An 18,955-nucleotide genomic window follows, 5' to 3' on the forward strand; every position below is an offset into this window, starting at 1 on the left:
TTTCTCAAGCTGTGGGCCAGGAGAACCACCAGTGGGCCTCAGCACAACAACCCATCTCCCAGTCACATTGCGGCCTTTTGGCTGGAGTAGTGCCTAGTGCGGCACATGCACACTGGCAGAGGCACATGGGGGAGCATGCGCTGGTGATTGAGCAAAGAGAGAGTGAGGCTGTAGCTTGCACAAGGGACGGAGTGACTGGCCCAGTGTGAGGAAAGGAAGGGAATGAATAGGGAGGAGGAAAAGGAGAACTGGCTGGGGCTCCTACTGTGCCTTCTGGCCCCTCCGCTTGTAGGGGCACCCAAGTCTGCCTGCCTGGTTTCCTGCCAAGACAGGAAGCCTTTCCTTCCTCCTCTGAGGAGAAAGGGCCAAACGGGACCTGGAAGGAAGTTGGAATGGAAGGTAAAAGGTTAATTTAAAAAAAACAAACTGAGAAGGGGATAAGAGAGGGTAGCTGTAACAGGAGGAAGAAGAAAATGTGAAAGGAGCAGGGAAGAGGACTAGAATAAAGTGGCCATTTGGCAGGAGACAGGATGCAAGTTAAGTCTGAAAGGAGAAGGGTGGAAGACAGGAAATGGGTAAAAATACTTTTGAGAGGCAGTTGAGGGGAGGAGAAAATAAAAAATAAAAAGCTTTCTCAACTTAAGAGTCTCTGCACCAGCAAATTCTGCCTAAAATGGAGTGGCTGAGTGTCACAATACTCCAAAGCCAAGGTATATGCATAGCTTGAAGCAAGCTGAACTATGGAACTCCGTGCCACAAGGAAATTGCTGTGGCAAAGAAGTCAGTCATTTCTAAAGATGGATTAGATATCAATAAAAATATGCATAAATTTGTTTATTTTATTTTATTTATTTATTTGATTTATATCCCACCCTTTCTCTCAGTAGGGCAGCAATAAATAAATAAATTGCCAGCAGATTATGCAGAGCTCCACCTCCATCTGCTGCCATTTTGTGAATGGCTCTGCCCTGCCCCATCATTTTGTGAATGGTGCACCTCAATAATTTTTACTCTTCTGAAGTAGGACACACATCTCTTCATAGCATCCCTTGCATGGAAGGCAGGTTCAGTGCCAGAGTACCTTTGCCAATACATTATCAAAAGTATCCAAGAATCTGCAGATTTGTCCTCTGCTAGTTCTGGGATGTTGTGTACACTTTTCGTGTAAAGAAAAGCTAGAAATACAACCCTTTACCAAAAAGTCTGCTGTCTTCCAGTGGCACACTATTTCTGCCTGAGCAGTTCCCAAAATGAACATAATCAGATCTTCATGCCCTAGTTCCCCTTTTTGCATTTCCAAAAGCAACAACATAGCAAACACTAGATCCAGAACAATCATTTGCCCAGTTACCCATGAAGTGAAGCTAAACATTGCCATCCAAAATCTGTGAATCTCTGGGCAAATCCACTACAAATGAAATACAGTACTTGCCTCTCCACACTCCTTCCGATATTTAAGTAATATCTGCTCCTCAATATGGTGAAGCCACACTGGCATCAGATGCCACTCTGAACACCCTAAAACACCATGGTGTAGTGGTTAGAGTGTAGGACTATGACCTGGGAGACCAGGGTTCAAATCCCCATTCAGCCACTGTGTGATCTTGGATCAGTCAACTGCCTCTGAGCCTAACCTACCTTACAGGGTTGTTGTGAGGATCAAATAGAGAAGGAAGAGAACCATGTACGTCACCATGAGCACCTTGGAGGATATGTAAGATAAAAATAAGTATACACATTCATTATTATTAATAATAGTATTGCCAACGGATGCTGCTGAATCCCTCTCTCTTTTCCTCACTCTGTCCCTCTCCTAGCCATGTTCTCTTATTTTGACAAAACTACAGTTATAACAGTTCCGGCAAGTAGACAGGAATGTGTTTACTGCACAGGAAGAATCTTGAGAGGTGACGCCAGAAGAACAGAACAGCCTCAGTTCACGAATACAATCGATCCCTGACTCAGCTGTTACAGAGAGAGAGAGAGAGAGAGAGAGCGAGCGTTTCGCAGCTCTGCCCCCTGCTGGGCTCAGGCCATCAGTTTTCTGGAAGAGAAAAGCATACACAAGCTAAGCTCTAGGGATCCCGCGCACAGCAGTTTGAACGAAGGGAGGAGCAGATTCAGTAAACATTGCTGTACCCATACACGGACAGGCGTTACCGCTGAAGCTGCTCGCAAAGGGGCGAGACCAACAGTTGTAAACCCACCAATTTACAGACGACAACGACTCCACTGGAGGTGAGCGTGTCCTCACGTTGACATCCTCTCATGCGCCACGGGAATATGGGAGAAGGGTGGCGGGAGGACGGTCAGTCTGCAGCTTTGTGAGGGCGGAGCGCGTCCGTCAGGTACAATTGGTAAGACTTAATAGCAGGTGAACAAGGGAGATTTGTACTAATATGCCTCCAGCCCCAGGCCGAAAAAGAAGGAAGAAACCCCACAGAAGAGTTTGGAAGCTCATTAAAGAATCCATTTCTATCTTTTGTCAAAATTGCTACTTTAGACTATTCCGCATTTGTTTCTAAAACAACAGAGGGTTGTGGCACCTTAAAGACTAACGACACTTTTATTATGGCATAAGCTTTAGTGGACTAGAGTCCATTCATCTGCTTCATGAAGTGTTATCCTGAGTTATAGGTTATAGATACACAGGGGGGAGGGGGAGATTATAGTGAGATCTAAGGGAAATGCAAAACAGAAAGTACAGTCATAATTAGTTACATTGTTAACAGTGGCCATTCACAAAACAGTTATTGATAATAACAGGCATCTTTACACTGGCAAGCGAATTGATCACATGTAGTGTGCTTTTTTTCATAGTCAAGCCACAAGTGATAGCATTTCACCTCTTGATAAATTGTAATCTCCCTTTGAAATTCCTTTGTTTAAGGATAGACACTTTAAGATTAGTTACAGAGAAGCTGAAATGTTGACATTTCTGGTGTCAGAATTGAGTATTCTTTTGCATAGAGACTGGCCCGTTTGTTTTATGTAGACTTCAGAAGGACATTTGCTGCTGCACTGATTCTCTTCACTGATTTTCTGATTCTCAAATTGCCCTCCCTTCTTGCCTTGTTTCAGCTACTTTATATGATTTGGAACATTGGTATTTGACAGGTGGATTGTTGTCATAACCCATTTCTGAGTTGCACCCCAGCCTAAGGAGGACTGCATTGTGCATTTAAGTGGATTAAAGTGCTGTATCACCCCAGCACAACAAATCCACTTTAGAAAGCAGACTTTTTCAGTTTGGAGAGTGATGGGAAAATGCATTGAAAAGTGTGGGATGAATATTCATCTATCGGGAAGACATGTAAACATTCTACAAGCAAATCAGAATGAATGCAGGGCACTCATTGCTGTGTATCTGCCCTGTAAACAAATTGGAACAAATGCTCAATAAAGACTGGGCACAGTGTAACTACTGTGTAACCTGTGTGCAAGAAAATCAGGGTGAATGCTTAATAAATAGGTCATCTGGAGGGACCTGGAGTCACAGAGGGGGACAGGATGGAAAGGAGGAGGAAAACCAAATTGATTTATAAACATTTACACACGGGCCACATGTTTCAGACTGAAGGGTAAAGGTAGATCCCTTGCCTCTCTTTGTTTCCTCCTAATTTAAACCATGCTTCTAAACCTGTGTTTACTCATAAGTACATTCCATAGTCTTCAGTGGAACTTACTACTATGTTAGTATGCTTAGAATTGGAGCATTGAAGGAAGAAATAAAAGAAATTAGTCCTCATAAGGTGTCATACTGCACCCTCACAGGGATCTGCTTGCTATATCAGCGAGTGAGCAAATAAAGATGCATAAGTAATGTGGCCTTCATCTATTTATTATTATTATTATTTATTAAATTTATTAGTCTCCCATCTGGCTGGTTTACCAGCCACTCTGGGCGACATACAACATAAAAACATATAATTCACATTAAAACCTTAAAATTCCAACAATAAGACTAAAACCTAACCCGCCCCAAAAACCTGCCTGAAGAGCCAAGTTTTCAAGGTCCAGCCGAAGCTCATCATGGAGGGGGCATGGCGGATGTCGTTTGGGAGGGAGTTCCACAGAGTGGGTGCCACGATTGAAAAAGCCCTCTCCCTAGTTCTCACCAGTCTAGCTGTTTTCACTGGTGGGACAGAGAGAAGGTCTTTTGAGGCTGATCTTGTTGGGTGGCAACATTGATGATGCTGGAGGCACTCTTCCAGATAGACTGGGCGGAAGCCGTGCAGGGTTTTAAAGGTCAAAACCAACACCTTGAATTGGGCCCGGAAAGCAACTGGTAACCAGTGCAACTCCTTCAGCACTGGAGTGATGTGGTCTCGCCGGTGGCTACCCTTAATCAGGCGAGCCGCCGCATTCTGTACCAGTTGCAGCTTCTGGACCATTTTCAAGGGTAACCCCACGTAGAGCGCATTACAGTAGTCTAGGCGAGAGGAGACCAGGGCATGTACCAGAGGATGGAACAGATGAATGATGGAGACGTTTCAGAGTTACAAATCTGACCTGCATCTGTTTGTGCCCCTGAGGCCAAGGCTTTTAAAAAGTAAATAATGGTGTGTGTTGGGGGGTGGAATTTGGATTTGAGCACTGATTAGGGCAAAGGTTTAAAGCCAGTCAACTCTTCGACCAGGCTCCCAATCTGGATTCCCACCCCAAAGCCTGCTGTTTATTATTTAAATGCCACTCATGCGATTGCTAATGGGCATAAATGGTGTCTCTACTAGCTAGGGTTTTTGTATGACACTGCTGTTTTTCTTTGATCTTTGGCAATAAATTACTGTCCCTTCTGCATACAAGGACATTTTTGCTAGTGCGTCAACATTAGAACAAATTGACCAATCCATGTACAATATGAAGCAACAGGCAGGAATTATTTATCTTGATGATTCATGCTGGAAGTGAAGACTCAAGTGGCCATTGGGGTTCTCACTGAACCCAGAGAATGTTCTTGGCTTTATCAGGGAGATAAAAATGACTCCTAGTCATCCCTTATGGCCCATATTTGACAAGGGAAGAGGCTTCCAGATGTACTGGCAGAATGACTTCCTTTTATGGATCCTTTGTTTGGAAGAGAACCTGGCAACAGAACTGGTGCCAGAAGCTGGTAGGTGGGACCTTAGAATGAGACTGGGCCCACCAAACTAGAGATCTGTTCAGTCTCTGCTAAGATACTGTTTTCAAGCAATACACCCTAAAGAAGCAGCTGTTCTTACTGCCACAGGTGAGAGAGGAGTCCTTTTATATATTTTAAGTAGTTTTTGTTTATTGGGGGGGGATGACACAGAAAACTCATCACAATTTTTGTATATTAAATAATACTCTCAGAAGTGACCACCATGAAGCCACACACTCAGTGCCTCCAACCAACATCTCCTTGATCAGTCTGAGAGTTTGCTGGTATGACTGAACTAAGCAGAGAAAAAGTCTCCTTCTGTTTAGGTGGGGGGCACCCTTTAGGATTTGTTGTACTTCTGAAAACCTTGAGGTTTCCCCAAGTCTTGCACTTTTGTGTGGTTGGTGCCATTTTGGCCACATAAGGACAGGAACTTTGAGAAAAAGTTTGTTATTAATTTATAGGACACATATCTCATTGCAGACTGGTGGGTGCCAGTAAAGAACATGTATGACTCTGTTCTGTAGAGCAGATGTGTGCATGTAAGAAAAGAGGAAGAGGATTTATAGCCGCATTCATGACTAGCATCTGGTTCCTCCTTATTCTGCTCTTCCCTGCTAACTATGTTCATTATCCTCTCTGTCCTCCAGAAATGTCCGCCACTGTGACAGAATGTGGAAATGTGAGGATTATCACACAAGTCAACCAGCATCCAGGCTCACAAGGAGCAGAGGCAGCAAGTGTGTCTGGATCTACTGTCACTGGATCACAGCTCACATCATCCTATTCCAAAAACACTAAGAATACATTGCCCAAGGCACTTGGGGTAAGACCCTGTTGACTTGTCAGGCTAGGCCCAAATCCTGTGAATAGGTTCCAGTTTATTCTTTGTATAAAACAAGTAGCAGAAAAGTATGTATTGAATATTCATGTCGGGAACATGTAAACACTCAGCAAGCAAATCAGGATGAATGCAGGGTGCTCATTGCTGTGTAACTGCTCTGTAAACAAATTGGAACAAATGCTTAATAAAAACTGGGCACAGTGTAACTACTGTGTAACCTGTGTGCAAGAAAATCAGGGTGAATGCTTAATAAATAATCTTTGCTTATCATGGTTGGCAAAATGTTTTTTATGTTTGTGTATGTTTTGCTGACAGTTGTGAAACTGCACATGCTCAGAGTATGCTATAATAAATTTGTAAGTCCTTAAGATACCATAAGACTTATCTTGTGATACCTTATTTCACATGTTCTTGGGCGGGGGGAAGCCTGTTCTGGGAACTGCACGAGGGCGCACCTTAATCCAGCCTTGGAACTTGCTCTAATTGTTGCATTCAATTCTGCCTGAACCTGAGCAATCATTCCTAAAGTGCCTCACAAAGTTGTCACAGCAGACTTCCAAAGGTGTCAGAGTAATGTTCTCCCAACCAAATAAAAAAAGGCCATTCACCACTCAGAAAAGCTGTAATGTGCTCTGTGTGGTGTTTCCCTTATGGCTGGTCCAGAATGCCACAGCCCGTTGTTGAGTGGTGACCCTTATTGGGCACATATCACACCAGGTGCTGAGGGATTTGCACTGGCTGCCTATTAGCTACCAAGACTGTTTTAAGGTCTTGTTATGTAATATAAGCAACTCTGGACCAGGCTACCTGAAAAATCGATTTCCCCTCCATTGCCCAGCAAGGACATTACGATCAACAATTGGAACCCAATTAGCTTGATGATTATTGACTTGTACTAACGTGGAGGCAGGCTTTTTCACTGGTGGCATTGATGTTATGGAATGCCCTCTCTGTTGAAGTATGGGAGACTCCATGTGTAATGGCTTTTCAAGACACACCCGTCTGCACAGGCATTCCCTTAATTTCTTGACTCGAATTGCCTGTCTTTTAATTGCTGTATTTATTTAATGGTACTATTTTATTGTGTATTTTAACTATGGATATTTAATATATGAATGGTTTTGTGTATCTTGATTTTTATGTTTTGTAAACCACGTAGAAGCCTACTCTGGCATTAAGAGATAAATAAATAAATAATCTGCTGGACAAGCAGTCGAGTTGTCAAGCACCTGGAAGGTCCATGACATGTGGCAGTTCAGCTAGATTCAGCTTGGTGGGTGACATTGTTAAAACCTGTATTAGAATATCCACGGCAATCCAGTTCATGATATAACTCTTATTATGCACAAACTCTGAGATAAAAACTCCTTAGGCACTTGGAAAACCAATTAAAATACCAAAAAAATTTTAAAAATAAAAAAGAATTATCACCACCTAGAGCCCTTCAAAGCCTTAGGCAACAATATTAAATGTTCTGGTAAGTGCACCTACCTCTGTTGATGGCTTGAATGATGATAAACATAATGGTTCTTGTAAAAGGATGGTGATGAAGAATAGGTTAACACAGGCCAAGCATGATTAAGGAAAATAGCTGTGGTGGTTATGTTGGCAAGCAAGATACCATTTGTGACCATGAGAATAATAAGTGGTACATTAGGGCCCCGCTTTACGGTGTTCCGCTGATGCGGCAGCTTTCAATCGGGAAATTCCCCGTTTTAAAGCCGATTTTGCCATTTGGCGAATCTTTCGGGTCATTTTCGCACGATGCGGCCCATTATAGTCTATGGGGTTCCGCTTTACGGCGATTTCCGCTTTACGGCGGGGGCCTGGTCCCTAACCCACTGTATTAGCAGGGGCCTACTGTACTGATTTTCAAGGAAAGGGTTACAGATGAGCAGTAGGAGTACATACTTTGCATACAAGAGGTCCCAGTGTCAATCCTCAGCATCTCCAGATAGGGCTGGAAAAGACCACTGTCTGAAGCCCTGGGGAGCTGCAGTCAGTAAGTATAAACAGTCCTGAGCTAGATGGACCAATGGTCTGACTTGGTATAAGGTAGCTTTCCATCCCTAATAGTGATGAAGGAGGTGACTGGTGAGCCCTATGAAGGTGACGGGATGGAACAATTGCACTATGGTTAATGAAAGCAATATTAGCATGCAGATGAGCAGGAGGTTAGTGAAGCTAGCTGTGATGATAGCAATTATGCTGCAGGAATCCACGCACTCTGATCCAGAACTTCTTTGACCTGCCCCTCTAGGTTGTACAGATTGTTGTGGGAACTATACAGCTAAGCTTCGGAATTGCCCTGACAGTAACAGAAGATGATTTTCAGACCCTCACTGTGAAGAGTGGAGTCTACTTCTGGATCGGGATCTTGGTAAGCAGATTCTTGTGGGGAGGCTTGGGAGCTCATTCATCTATCAAAGCTTCTGTGAAAGCCTCTCTAATTTCAGACTCGGGTGGAGAGGCCTAGACCCAGAAAGAGGAAGAATGCTCAGTCAGGGTAATCAGTTCCCACAGTGACATCCATTTTAGTCTGTTGCAGCAAAACAACAAAGAATCTTGTGGCTTCTTAAAAGATTAACAAATTCATTATGGCATAAGCTTTTGTGGACTACAGTCCACAAAAGCTTATGCCATAATAACCTGTTGGTTCTGAAGGTGCCATGGGACTCAAAGTACCCAAAACTCTTATTTGTGCCTTGCTCAAGCATTACTAACCTCAGCTGGTAAGTCTTGACCTACCATACGAAAACTTCTAACTAGAAAGTGTTATCCTTGCTGACCAGAGCAGCCTGACTTGTGAGTCTTGGGCTGTAAACACACTAGTCGCCAGTTTAAAGCTTTTCCATTAGCCACATCTGGAGGGGGAACAGGTTAATCTGCCAATCTGTTGCAAAATCTCTTTGAAGTTGATTTTTTTTAAAATGCACCCCAGCTGTTCCCACCAGGTTTTACAGTAAAAAGGGGTGGGGTTTGACTAGCCCCAGTCTTCAGAAGAGAGAGAGACGGAGATGGTATATCAGTGAGTGTGTTTCTACCCTCAGTACTCTGGTCTTTGCACGGAAAGCGATTTGGCTTGATGACTGTTCTTGGGTTTTTCTTCCCTGTGTAGCTCCTGATTTCTGGGTCGTTGTTGGTAGAAACAGAGAAAAGAGAACTTGAATGGCTGGTAAATATTCTCCCAGGTTTATTTTTCCTAAAATAGACATAATACAGATGTGACTAAGCTATATAACCTTACAGATCCCTGGTTTGGTCTTACCAATGTTGTTAGGAGAGGAAAAATAAAGGGTAGTTGTTGCAATGGAAGTAAGGTGAAGTTGTTGATGGGTGTTTATAATGAATAATTACACCTGAGGGGAGGTTATTTTGATAGGATAAGTAAATCAGCTTAATAATTCACTAATCCAATTCAGGAGGAAGGGTGGGATATAAATTCAATTAATAATAACAATAATAGTAACAGTAATGTCTAAACTTAGGTTATGTCTACACTGTAAGAAAAGGCCATTTGTGGGACATTCATTGCAGTTTATCAAAAGCAATCTGCCTAGCACAGGGGTGGGGGAAGTTGTGATGCTCCAGGTGTTTTTGGATTACCACTCCCATCATCCCTGACCTTTGGCCAAGCAGGACGAAGCTGATGGGAGTTGGGGTACAATAACATTTGGAGGGTCACAGTTTCTCTCTTTAGCCTAATAGAAACTTGCAAGTATTGGCAACCAAGAAAGCAAAAATCTAGAGCAAAGGGAACACACAGGAATGTACGTGCAGTGCTCCTGCACTGCCAAACAAATCAGGGTAGTAAATTCTGAGGCTGGGTACAGGTGATTCCTTGTCAGGAGACATGGAAGTGGTATAACAGAGCAACTATATATTTATTTTATTTCAATGTATTGATGTAGGTGAAAGCTTGCTTCTCTGCCAACTTGCTAGTTAGCATTGCTGCACTGGTTGCAATAGTTCTCCATGGTACTGAGATTGCAAAAGTGGATGAAACAAAAGACCTGTGCTCCCATGATATTGATTATCATGATTGCTCCAATCATGATCAGGTAAGGTTTTCCCTATCTCTCCATGTACACGTAGTAGCAATCCAGAATTTGCTTAAAGTAATCTGGTTCAGCTAAGGCTCAAGGCATCCAGAGGCTCTTCAAATCTTTTGCATGTCTAAATGAATGAAAGAAATCTGCCTCGCTGTTGGATATAGGAAACAGAAAATGGCTAATACACAGTGGAGAGTTTCTACTGACCCCCACAAGACATGTCAATGACCAAAAAGGAGCATAAAGACATATTGTCTCTGTAATTCAAAAGTTGGAATGATGCAAAACCCCATTTTCCCCTGATGGTTACAAACGTATGTGAGGTAGTTTGTAAAAGAGTAAAAATAAGAGGAGAGAGACAGACCATGGACTGGGAAAATCTGGTGTATTTACCACAAAATAAAGGAGTTGAATCATGCTAAAAACCAGTTAAAATTCGTTTTGTATAAAATTGCTTCATTCATGTAATATTTTAATACCATATAGAGATATATTGTACGTCTCTGTGGATGAGTCACAAAGAACAGTTGGCTCAATCAACTTTTCAACTTCAAACAAACAAAATTTTAAGAAGTATCCAAACGAGGCAATGAAGTTGGGGGTAAACTTTAAAAGTTCATAAACCACGCAGAAGCTGCTTAATATGCAATGGTGGTGTTTTATCAAACTACTCACAGTATGGGGTTACCCTTAAAGATAGCTCAGAAACTTCAAAAAATGTCAATGTACTGCCTTCAAGTTGACTCTGACTTACGGCGACCCTATGAATAGGGTTTTCATGAGGCTGAGAGGCAGTGACTGGCCCAAGGTCACCCAGTGAGCTTCATTTGTAACTCCCAGGTTGTAGTCCAACACCTTAACCACTACACCACACTGGCTCCTTGCTGCAAAATGCTGCAGCCGGACTCCTAACTGGGGCTTGCTCCACGGAGTATATTATTCCAGCTGCATTGTCACCATTTTGTTTCTGGGCTGAGGTCAAAATGGAGATGCTAGCCTTTACAGGCCTCAGTAATCTGGGGCCAATATGCCTGAAGGATCACCTCATCCTATATGTGCCTATCTGTATACACTCAAGTCAAACCTGAGGTCCATATCCTCCTATCTTTCAGTTATGGCACTTTTGAGTTATGGCACTGCAGCTTTGGAATGCCCTTTCAAAGGGGGTCTATCTGGCCTGATCTCTGGCTGTCTTTCAACTGGGGATGAAAATCTGAATGAGCCTTTGGGCTAGATGGTGTTAACTGCTTCTGGATATGGCTTGATTTTGATGTATTTGTGCTGTTTTTTAAATATTTAATCTTTGTACTGTTTGAAAGCTTCTGTGGGGGTCCTTGTGGACCAAAAGCATGGGATATCAGTACTGAGGTTGTTACAATTCTAGGAAGTACAGAAATAGTAAATGTCCTCCAAAGGAGGAAGCATAGTAAGTGCAAGCTAGCCTACACAAAATGTAATTGAGGTAAATAATTGATTAATGTTTGGCTGTTACAGTTAATTAAGTTGTGTGTATAAAGGTATTTCGCTTTAAAAAGACATAATGGACATGGTTGTTTGGATGCAAAGGGTTTTTTCCCCACATCTTCCTACCAGAGGTCCAATTATTGTAAATTTAGACTGAATCCTTCTTATGCCATTTCTCTCTGTGTCTGTTTTTGCTAAGTACGAAAGAGGGGTGGGGTGACAATCTTCCGAATTCCTAGGAATGAAGTTAAGCTTTGTAATTTAGGGGTCTTCCTAAATTGTCCCTTTCAACAGGAAGATTTAGAAGAAAATCCATGATTTGAGGCTAAGTCAGTCTTCAACAGTTATGGTTTCAACACTGAGACCTTCGTTAGACAGCAGATCTATCCACATCTCTGTGTCTGGAGAATTTCATGTACTTTCCTCAGAATCGTTTAAATCTGTTGTTACTGAACCAGACAAATCACTGGGCAGAGTTACTCTAGAATAGAGATGTGAAGACCCAGGGAAAAACCAGAAAAATGGGGAGGGTGGGTTTTTTTCCCTTCCCCCCCCAAATTCTTTTTAAAAAAAATTCAAAACATTGGGGGAAAAACAGGAGGAGGGGTTTGATTTTTTTTTCAGGCCTTCACATCTGTATTCTGGAATGTTAACTCCTGTACTTCCAAGCAATGGGTTGTGATTTTCCTTTTAGTTCTAGAGTTATGACAGGGTGACTTATAAGTAGCTAGACATTGGTGATCAGTATGACTGTTTCTTGTCTTTGCCCACAGATATTGTCATATGGTCTGAACTCAGTATTTATCATCCTTTCGTTCCTCGAACTGTCCATAGCTGTCACTGCCCTGGTGACTGGATTCAAGTCTACAAGACAGCAACTCTATCGACAGATGGTGAGGATGGGACCATATCTTTTTGTGTTACAGATTTGCTGTTGATGTGATGCCCCCAGCCCTAAAGCAACATTGTTTTTTGCTCGGCAATCCAATTCAAATCAGTCTGTGGAACGAGAACCACAAGTTTCGTAGTAGCCTGTTAGCTCCAAAGATGTTCTTTCCCCCTTCCTGGCTTCCACAGTATGGCTTCAAGTTACATCCTGCTCCCATAAAAGATGTGGGAACAGAATCTGATATAAAAGATGTGATTTGGTTATTTGTGACCCTGACTTTCCCCCTCTTTTGCAATTCCAGTGGTGCCTGGCTATCTCTTAAAAGCACTGGTCCCTATGTATTTCTTACAATTTTTGGCTTTCCCTGTTATTCTATCTGTAGAGAAGGCTAAAGCCTACAGAGAACAATTACCAGCTTTGTGTGTTTTCCAGGTATTGTGATAAAGCGTCACTCCGTGCTTCCTGTCACATCTTTTCCAGCAGTACTAGAGGCTTCCTTTGCTTGGAGCAACACGGCTCTGAACTTACAGATTCTTCACCTTTTCCAGGAGATACTGCAGGCATCAGAAGAATTCTGTTGGTGTCTTGCCTGGGTTTCTTTAGAAAGAGGGAACAAACTCTAAATTTGCCTGTGAACCTCCTCTACAGGTCCACATAAGCTGAAAAGAGAAGCTTTTCCAAATATGAGACCTCTCCCCACTTCTGTGCATTATTAAGAGAGCTCTCTCTGTACCATTAAAAAAAAGTTGACATTTTGCACCTTTCCTATCTGTTCCTGGAAGACAACAGTCTGATCTCTAAATTCTCATGGGGTGGGTGAAGACAGAGAACCAACCTCTGGATTTTCTGGCCTTATTCCAACATGAAATTCATGTAAATGGTATTGTAATGAATCCTGTGATGAGACGCATATAAACAGACACATACACACACACACTATATTGGGACAAAATATCTTAGAGCTAGTTAGAAAACTTTGTGAATCTTTCTTATGTTAATTTTTAATGAATGCACAATATGTATTCCTGCAGGAATAGTTTGTATTAAATTAAGCATTCTCACAGTAGAAAACATTTCATTAGAACTTCAGCCTGTTTGTATCCAGAGGAGAAAGGTTAACTAAATCTTCCCTAACTACCCAAGACTCTATCCTTTCTATTCTGCAGGTTGCCCAAGTACTCTAATGCAGCAATCTTATACATACTTACCTGGGAGTCACAATGACCTCAGTGGGACTTCTAAATATACATATATACAATTGCACTGTAAGGCTGCAATCTAATGCAGTCTTACATCTGGGAGTAAATACTTTTGAATAATGTGGAACTTCCGGGAAGGGTGACTTAGCCTGTGCCTGCTTTTGAGACGGGCTCCTGCCTCAAAAGAAGCTTATTCAGATATATCAGTCAGATTTTTTTTTTTTTTGACTGATTAAACTTCTCCCGGGTAGGGAGAAACGAAGAGATTAACCTCAAAGCCTATTTTTGTTGGGACGACCAGATCTCATTAATTTATGGGACGAGGTCCAGCCGACGAAGGTGGGACGGATTTTCAACAACAAGCTCTATCTGATAAAGCGAACGTTCATCTTATCTTCTAAGAGAGAACGCACTAACAGGCAAGCACCCTTCTTTCTATATTTTTCTTTTACTTGACTTAAATTGTTGCTGTTTAAAAGAGATTTGCCAGATTGATCGGTTTTTGACATCTCACTGGGGAGCCATAACTTCTCTCTGCTACTCACTAATTAATAGCTTATCTCTGTTTTTGTTGCAAAAAGCTGTCCTGGATTTGCATTCTAAAGATATACACAGAAGAGGGATTTCTATTCCAGATTTTTATTTTGAAGAATATTATATTGTCTGAGACTACTCTCTTTTTGGTCTATTTTATTTTGACGAATCTGTTTCCTGACGACCGCCATTAATTGTTTCGATCCTGGGAACTGCATTTTGTTTACTTAAGCATGGAGAGATAAGGCTGTCTGCTCTGTTTATACTGTGATGTCACCAAGTTTGGAGTATTAACCCAATTGTTGCTGAAATAAGAAGTGGTTTTCCTATATTTTTCTTTTAAAATGGCAATTAAGAAAGTGGCTGAGAATCTGGAAATAACTATGTTTCAGAAAATAATGGATGAGATTGAGATAACGAAACAAAACCTGCGACAGGGTTGTAAGGAGCTGAAAATTGAATTGAGTAAAATGAAGCAGGAGATTAAAGATATAGGGGTCCCTGTGAGAGAGGTGACCCTGGAAGGGGTCCCTGTGAGAGAGGAGACCCCGGAGATTGGAACAAACGTGGAACAGGAAAAAGATTTGGAGTCTATGGACTTTAGAAACAAAATCTATTGTTTGGAGACACAGGAGATTAAAGACATAGGGGTCCTTGTGAGAGAGGAGACCCTGGAGACTGGAACAGGGGTCCCTGTGAGAGAGGAGACCCTGGAGACTGGAACAGGGGTCCCTGTGAGAGAGGAGATCCCGGAGATTGGAACAAACGTGGAACAGGAACAAGATTTGGAGTCTATGGACTTTAGAAATAAAATCTATTGTTTGGAACTCAATGTTATCTCTGAAGAAATTAATGAAGATTCTAGAGATAAAGTTATCAATGGCATGGATAATCTTCTGGACTGGAATGATGTGATGGAGCCCAATATAGAGAAAATCTATGGAATTAACTGCAGCCATGTGACAATGGAAAAACTTTCAAGAGATGACCCAGTGTATTTTGAAAAAAAGAACAGAGATATGATTTTACAGCAGTATTTCAGCAACCTATTCAGAATGGATGGCAAGAAAATATTTGGGATAGAGGTAATTCCCATCAGACTCTTACTATATGACTATGGCTTTGACAGCAAGATTATTATGGAATACTGATAATGGAAGATTGGATACTGAAATTACTGGACTTAACAAGACTACTGAAGATGGAAGATGGAAAATGGAACTAATAGGGATAATAGAACAATGGCTACTGAAATTACTGAACCTAACAGATTCTGATGTGATGGATTAATTGAAATGTTTATTTTGACTATGGTTATGACAATAAGATTATCATAATTAGTAATGAGATGGATTAATCGATATGCTTATCTGGAAAAAAAAATTGATAGATATATTTCTTAAAGAATTGAAACCTCTCTTTGACTTTTTGTGGAAAGAATAAAGTAATGTTTATGAGATTTGATGATTAAGTAAGATAACTACTGGAGGAAAGTGATTTTATAATATGACTTAAGAGACAGGATTGTTATATATTATAGACTTATAACTGATTTGATCTTTGACAAATGGGAAGTCAATATTTTACTCTTTATTTTTTATTTTTGTTTTTTTTTCTTTTTTTCTTTTTGTTTAACTATTTTTGATTTTGTTTTTTGTCTTTGAATGTTTTATGATTTCGTCTTGTATGTTTTATGAAAATCTGAATAAAAATTATTGGAAAAAAAAAATACTTTTGAATAATGTGACTTCTTTAGGCTTGTCTACACCAAAGTTTACTGTGTACTTGCATTCCCATTTAATTTGCCTAGTCCACATGACATTACCCTCAACACCAGTCTCATTGTTTTTCCTCTGTAAATTCATGTTTACCTGATATGGGAATAATCTAATAAATTGGGGGAAATTGGGCTCCAAACTGCTCCACTAGTTGCAGACTATTTGTTTCAGTGTTTTTGGGTGGGTGGATCAATCATTGCTTTCTGCTACTCCCTTTTTCATGTCCACTACTTCCTCAATGCTTTCATTTTCTGGGAACTCCTGAACAGAGCATAGATATACATATATTTCTTTTGATCCCTAACTTTTGCACAAAACTAGAAAACTGCACAAGCAAGTCACATCAAACGTTTCTACACCAAATAGTGCATAGCACGTTAGTCTGAAATGTGTATAATGTGAATTTACAATTGCCTGACTGTGCTTTTGCACACTTCATGAATTTTTTTAAAAAAAAAACAGGTGCCTGCACAAGTATCTGCATGCATGCCCTGATGGTACTTAATTGGTGTAATAGAATCAACAAATCAGAAGGCAGGAACAGACACAAAAGGGAACATCTACTGGTATGAGTGGGAAAGACCAAATATGCAAATTCAAGTATGTGTGGGTATAGACTACTCTGGTCTAATTTGAATGGGGGGAAGTGCATTAACAGCAAAATAATCCTCAAATGTGGAGATGCCCTTTTAAAATAGGCATGTATAGAATCAGGTAGCAAAGGAAAGAAAGCAATGTTCTTTTTACCTCACTAACACAAACAGACTTTCTGTGTAGGGATGGAAAGATCTGTCCATTTCGGTGCTCTCAGGTTCTCATTTTTCCAATCTTAAATTCAGTTTTCCACATTTCTGCAGCAGTTTGCAATTTCTTTTTAAAAAATCCTCATGAAAATTCTCCAACATTTTAGTGCAAATTTCTCCTAATAAATACATCTTTGTGGGCAGTGTTCACTAATGTACACATTTTTGCAAACAGTTTCTCCTGATATAATGCACTTTTGTATGCTGTTTTCAGTAATATATTCATTTTTATGCACACTTTTACAGAATATGTGCATTTTTGTAAACATTGGCTGGCAAACTGCATTGCAATATTCGAGTAAGTGTGAATATCGAAAGATGGCTGTGTTTCGGTTCTCATATTGTTTCTGAAAGTGTGAATTTGATAGATTCTGCTTGAAATGCCAACTGAATCGAAATTCTCGACCACCTCTAGTTCAGTGATAGAGCATCTGCTTTTCATGCAAAAGGTCAGAGGTTCAACCCCTGGCATCTCCAGGTAAGGCTGGAAAAGACCTGTCTGAAACCCTGGAGATCAGCTATCAGAGCAAGAAAACCAACATTTTGACTGATGTGACGCAGCTTCCTATGTTCCTGCATGTTGCATATTATCCCCTTGCCTCCATAGCAATACTGCTTAACTGAAAATCTGCCTGAGAAAATTCACTAGAGGTGAGATTACCATAGCCCACCTCTACTGAAGTTTAAGAGACAGATGGTAGATACTGCATGGAAATACCTAACGGATGATGCAAATACTGTAAAAAATGCATCATGCACAAACCTCATCTGGAGGCAAAAATGTTGATATTTGAAAGAGAGAGATCTAAAGTTTGTTTACTTTTATTGCACTGTAAAAGAAGGGAAGAGATAGTAATAAAGCAGTAGTTAGATGCAAGCAGAGCCATCGCTGCCAATGCGGTGCATTTGTAATGAAAGACACACTGGCCAAAGTGCAATAGATAAGACAATGTGATGCATCCTGTATTCATGACAAGCAAAAAACTATTTGGTCAGGAGTTTGGCAGAACTGCTTATTTCTGACTACATTGTGATGTCATACAGTATTATTTCTAGAGGCAAAAGAAATATTAAAAGATTGTGGGCCTGTTTAGGCTTTCAGCAGAATGAAGGGGAAAGGCTCTTTCCAGTAAACTAAGCTGAATATTTCTTCCTGACATGCTATTTTTGTATATGCAAGAAATTGTTTAGCTTGGGGAGCATTCAAGCATTCCACTGCCATCATCACCCTGTATCGTAAAGTAATATTCACCAGGATGAGCTTTATCATTTGATTCCTCCATGAATTCACAGGGTGGGCTTCAGCAGGCCATCACTCAGTCATATTATTGCTATACAGAAAAGAATCCAGACAGTTACTCTGCATAGGTATGTTTAACACCTGAGTAGACATAGCACATAAGTTTCTCCATTACAATTTTTGACATAGCAAGCACTTCTTGTAACAGAAAATACAAAGGTAATACAGAGCCTTTGCATTTGTAACCTATTATATAAATATGAGCTGTTGTATTCATTTGAATTATGCATGGAAATAAGCACCTATTCTAAATTATTGCACTAATATTACTCTAATAAACATGTTGCCAGCATTGTGTTTTTATCAGTATCTCTTTGTGCCTAGTTCAAGCCAACTGACAAGTTTTTATACCGTATCTCTTCTCAGGCATTATTGTTGAATCGTGTTATATTTCACCTGCCATGTGCCTTCTGCATTCAGATTAAAATTGTTATTTGGTGTGTGAAATAGTTTGTTAATAAGTCTAACTTTAAGATTTCCCAGTGATTTGATCTCTATGGATATTCATGTGCAAGTTCTGGTACTTCCTGCTGTGACTTACGAGACTCACAAGTGTGAAGTACTTATAATTAAAATTTGTGCTATTGAGACACAGTAAAGACTTTAGCTTGCAATCTGTACAACTCTTTATAGTTTCTTTATAGTGCAAGCCTAAAGTAGAACTTGTAGTCTGCAGCCAAAATTAATGTATTAATCGCAACAGTCCCTTTCAGACAGTATACATGTAATCAGGAAGTCCAGAACCAGATGATATACAATATGAAGTTTGGAATCTATAGTGTAATGCTGACTGTAACCTCTTTTGCAGAATTTAATCACTCTACCAAATCCTGATAATTTTTAGTTTGTGTTAATTTAAAAATTCAAATGTCTAGCAACCATTGTTTTAGAGTAAAATGTGATAGGAAGTTCAACCAAGTTCTTACAAAATTAAAGGTGCTGTCATCTTTCCCAAATACAAAAGCACACC

The 18,955-nt window shown here is 40.5% G+C and overlaps 1 protein-coding gene across 4 annotated transcripts; it reads left to right on the forward strand.

Annotated features, from left to right (window-relative positions):
• Positions 1 to 2,027: 2,027 nt before the first annotated feature.
• Positions 2,028 to 13,126, forward strand: MS4A15 (membrane spanning 4-domains A15). Of its 4 annotated transcripts, none has more exons than XM_061609757.1 (7): positions 2,028 to 2,238; positions 5,773 to 5,948; positions 8,227 to 8,346; positions 9,085 to 9,141; positions 9,878 to 10,027; positions 12,256 to 12,375; positions 12,920 to 13,126. In XM_061609757.1, the coding sequence occupies exons 2-7, from the start codon at positions 5,775 to 5,777 to the stop codon at positions 12,992 to 12,994; spliced, it is 696 nt and encodes a 231-aa protein (XP_061465741.1). In that variant the 5' UTR covers positions 2,028 to 2,238; positions 5,773 to 5,774; the 3' UTR covers positions 12,995 to 13,126. The 4 variants fall into 4 exon arrangements, with proteins under 4 accessions (XP_061465741.1, XP_061465745.1, XP_061465742.1 ...); XM_061609761.1 differs by having other exon boundaries at positions 2,031 to 2,238; positions 12,804 to 13,126; XM_061609758.1 differs by lacking the exon at positions 2,028 to 2,238 and adding an exon at positions 2,248 to 2,357.
• The last annotated feature ends 5,829 nt before the right edge of the window (positions 13,127 to 18,955 follow it).

This window comes from Rhineura floridana, chromosome 2 (genome assembly GCF_030035675.1).
Source record: "Rhineura floridana isolate rRhiFlo1 chromosome 2, rRhiFlo1.hap2, whole genome shotgun sequence".
NCBI classification, from domain to species: Eukaryota; Metazoa; Chordata; class Lepidosauria; order Squamata; family Rhineuridae; genus Rhineura; species Rhineura floridana.

Coding starts and splice junctions, on each gene's coding strand:
- MS4A15 (XM_061609757.1), top strand. CDS start 5,775: ATGTCCGCCACTGTGACAGAATGTGGAAATGTGAGGATTATCACACAA. Junction 8,347..9,084: donor ACTTCTGGATCGGGATCTTG/GTAAGCAGATTC, acceptor TTCCCTGTGTAG/CTCCTGATTTCTGGGTCGTT. Junction 12,376..12,919: donor AGCAACTCTATCGACAGATG/GTGAGGATGGGA, acceptor CACCTTTTCCAG/GAGATACTGCAGGCATCAGA.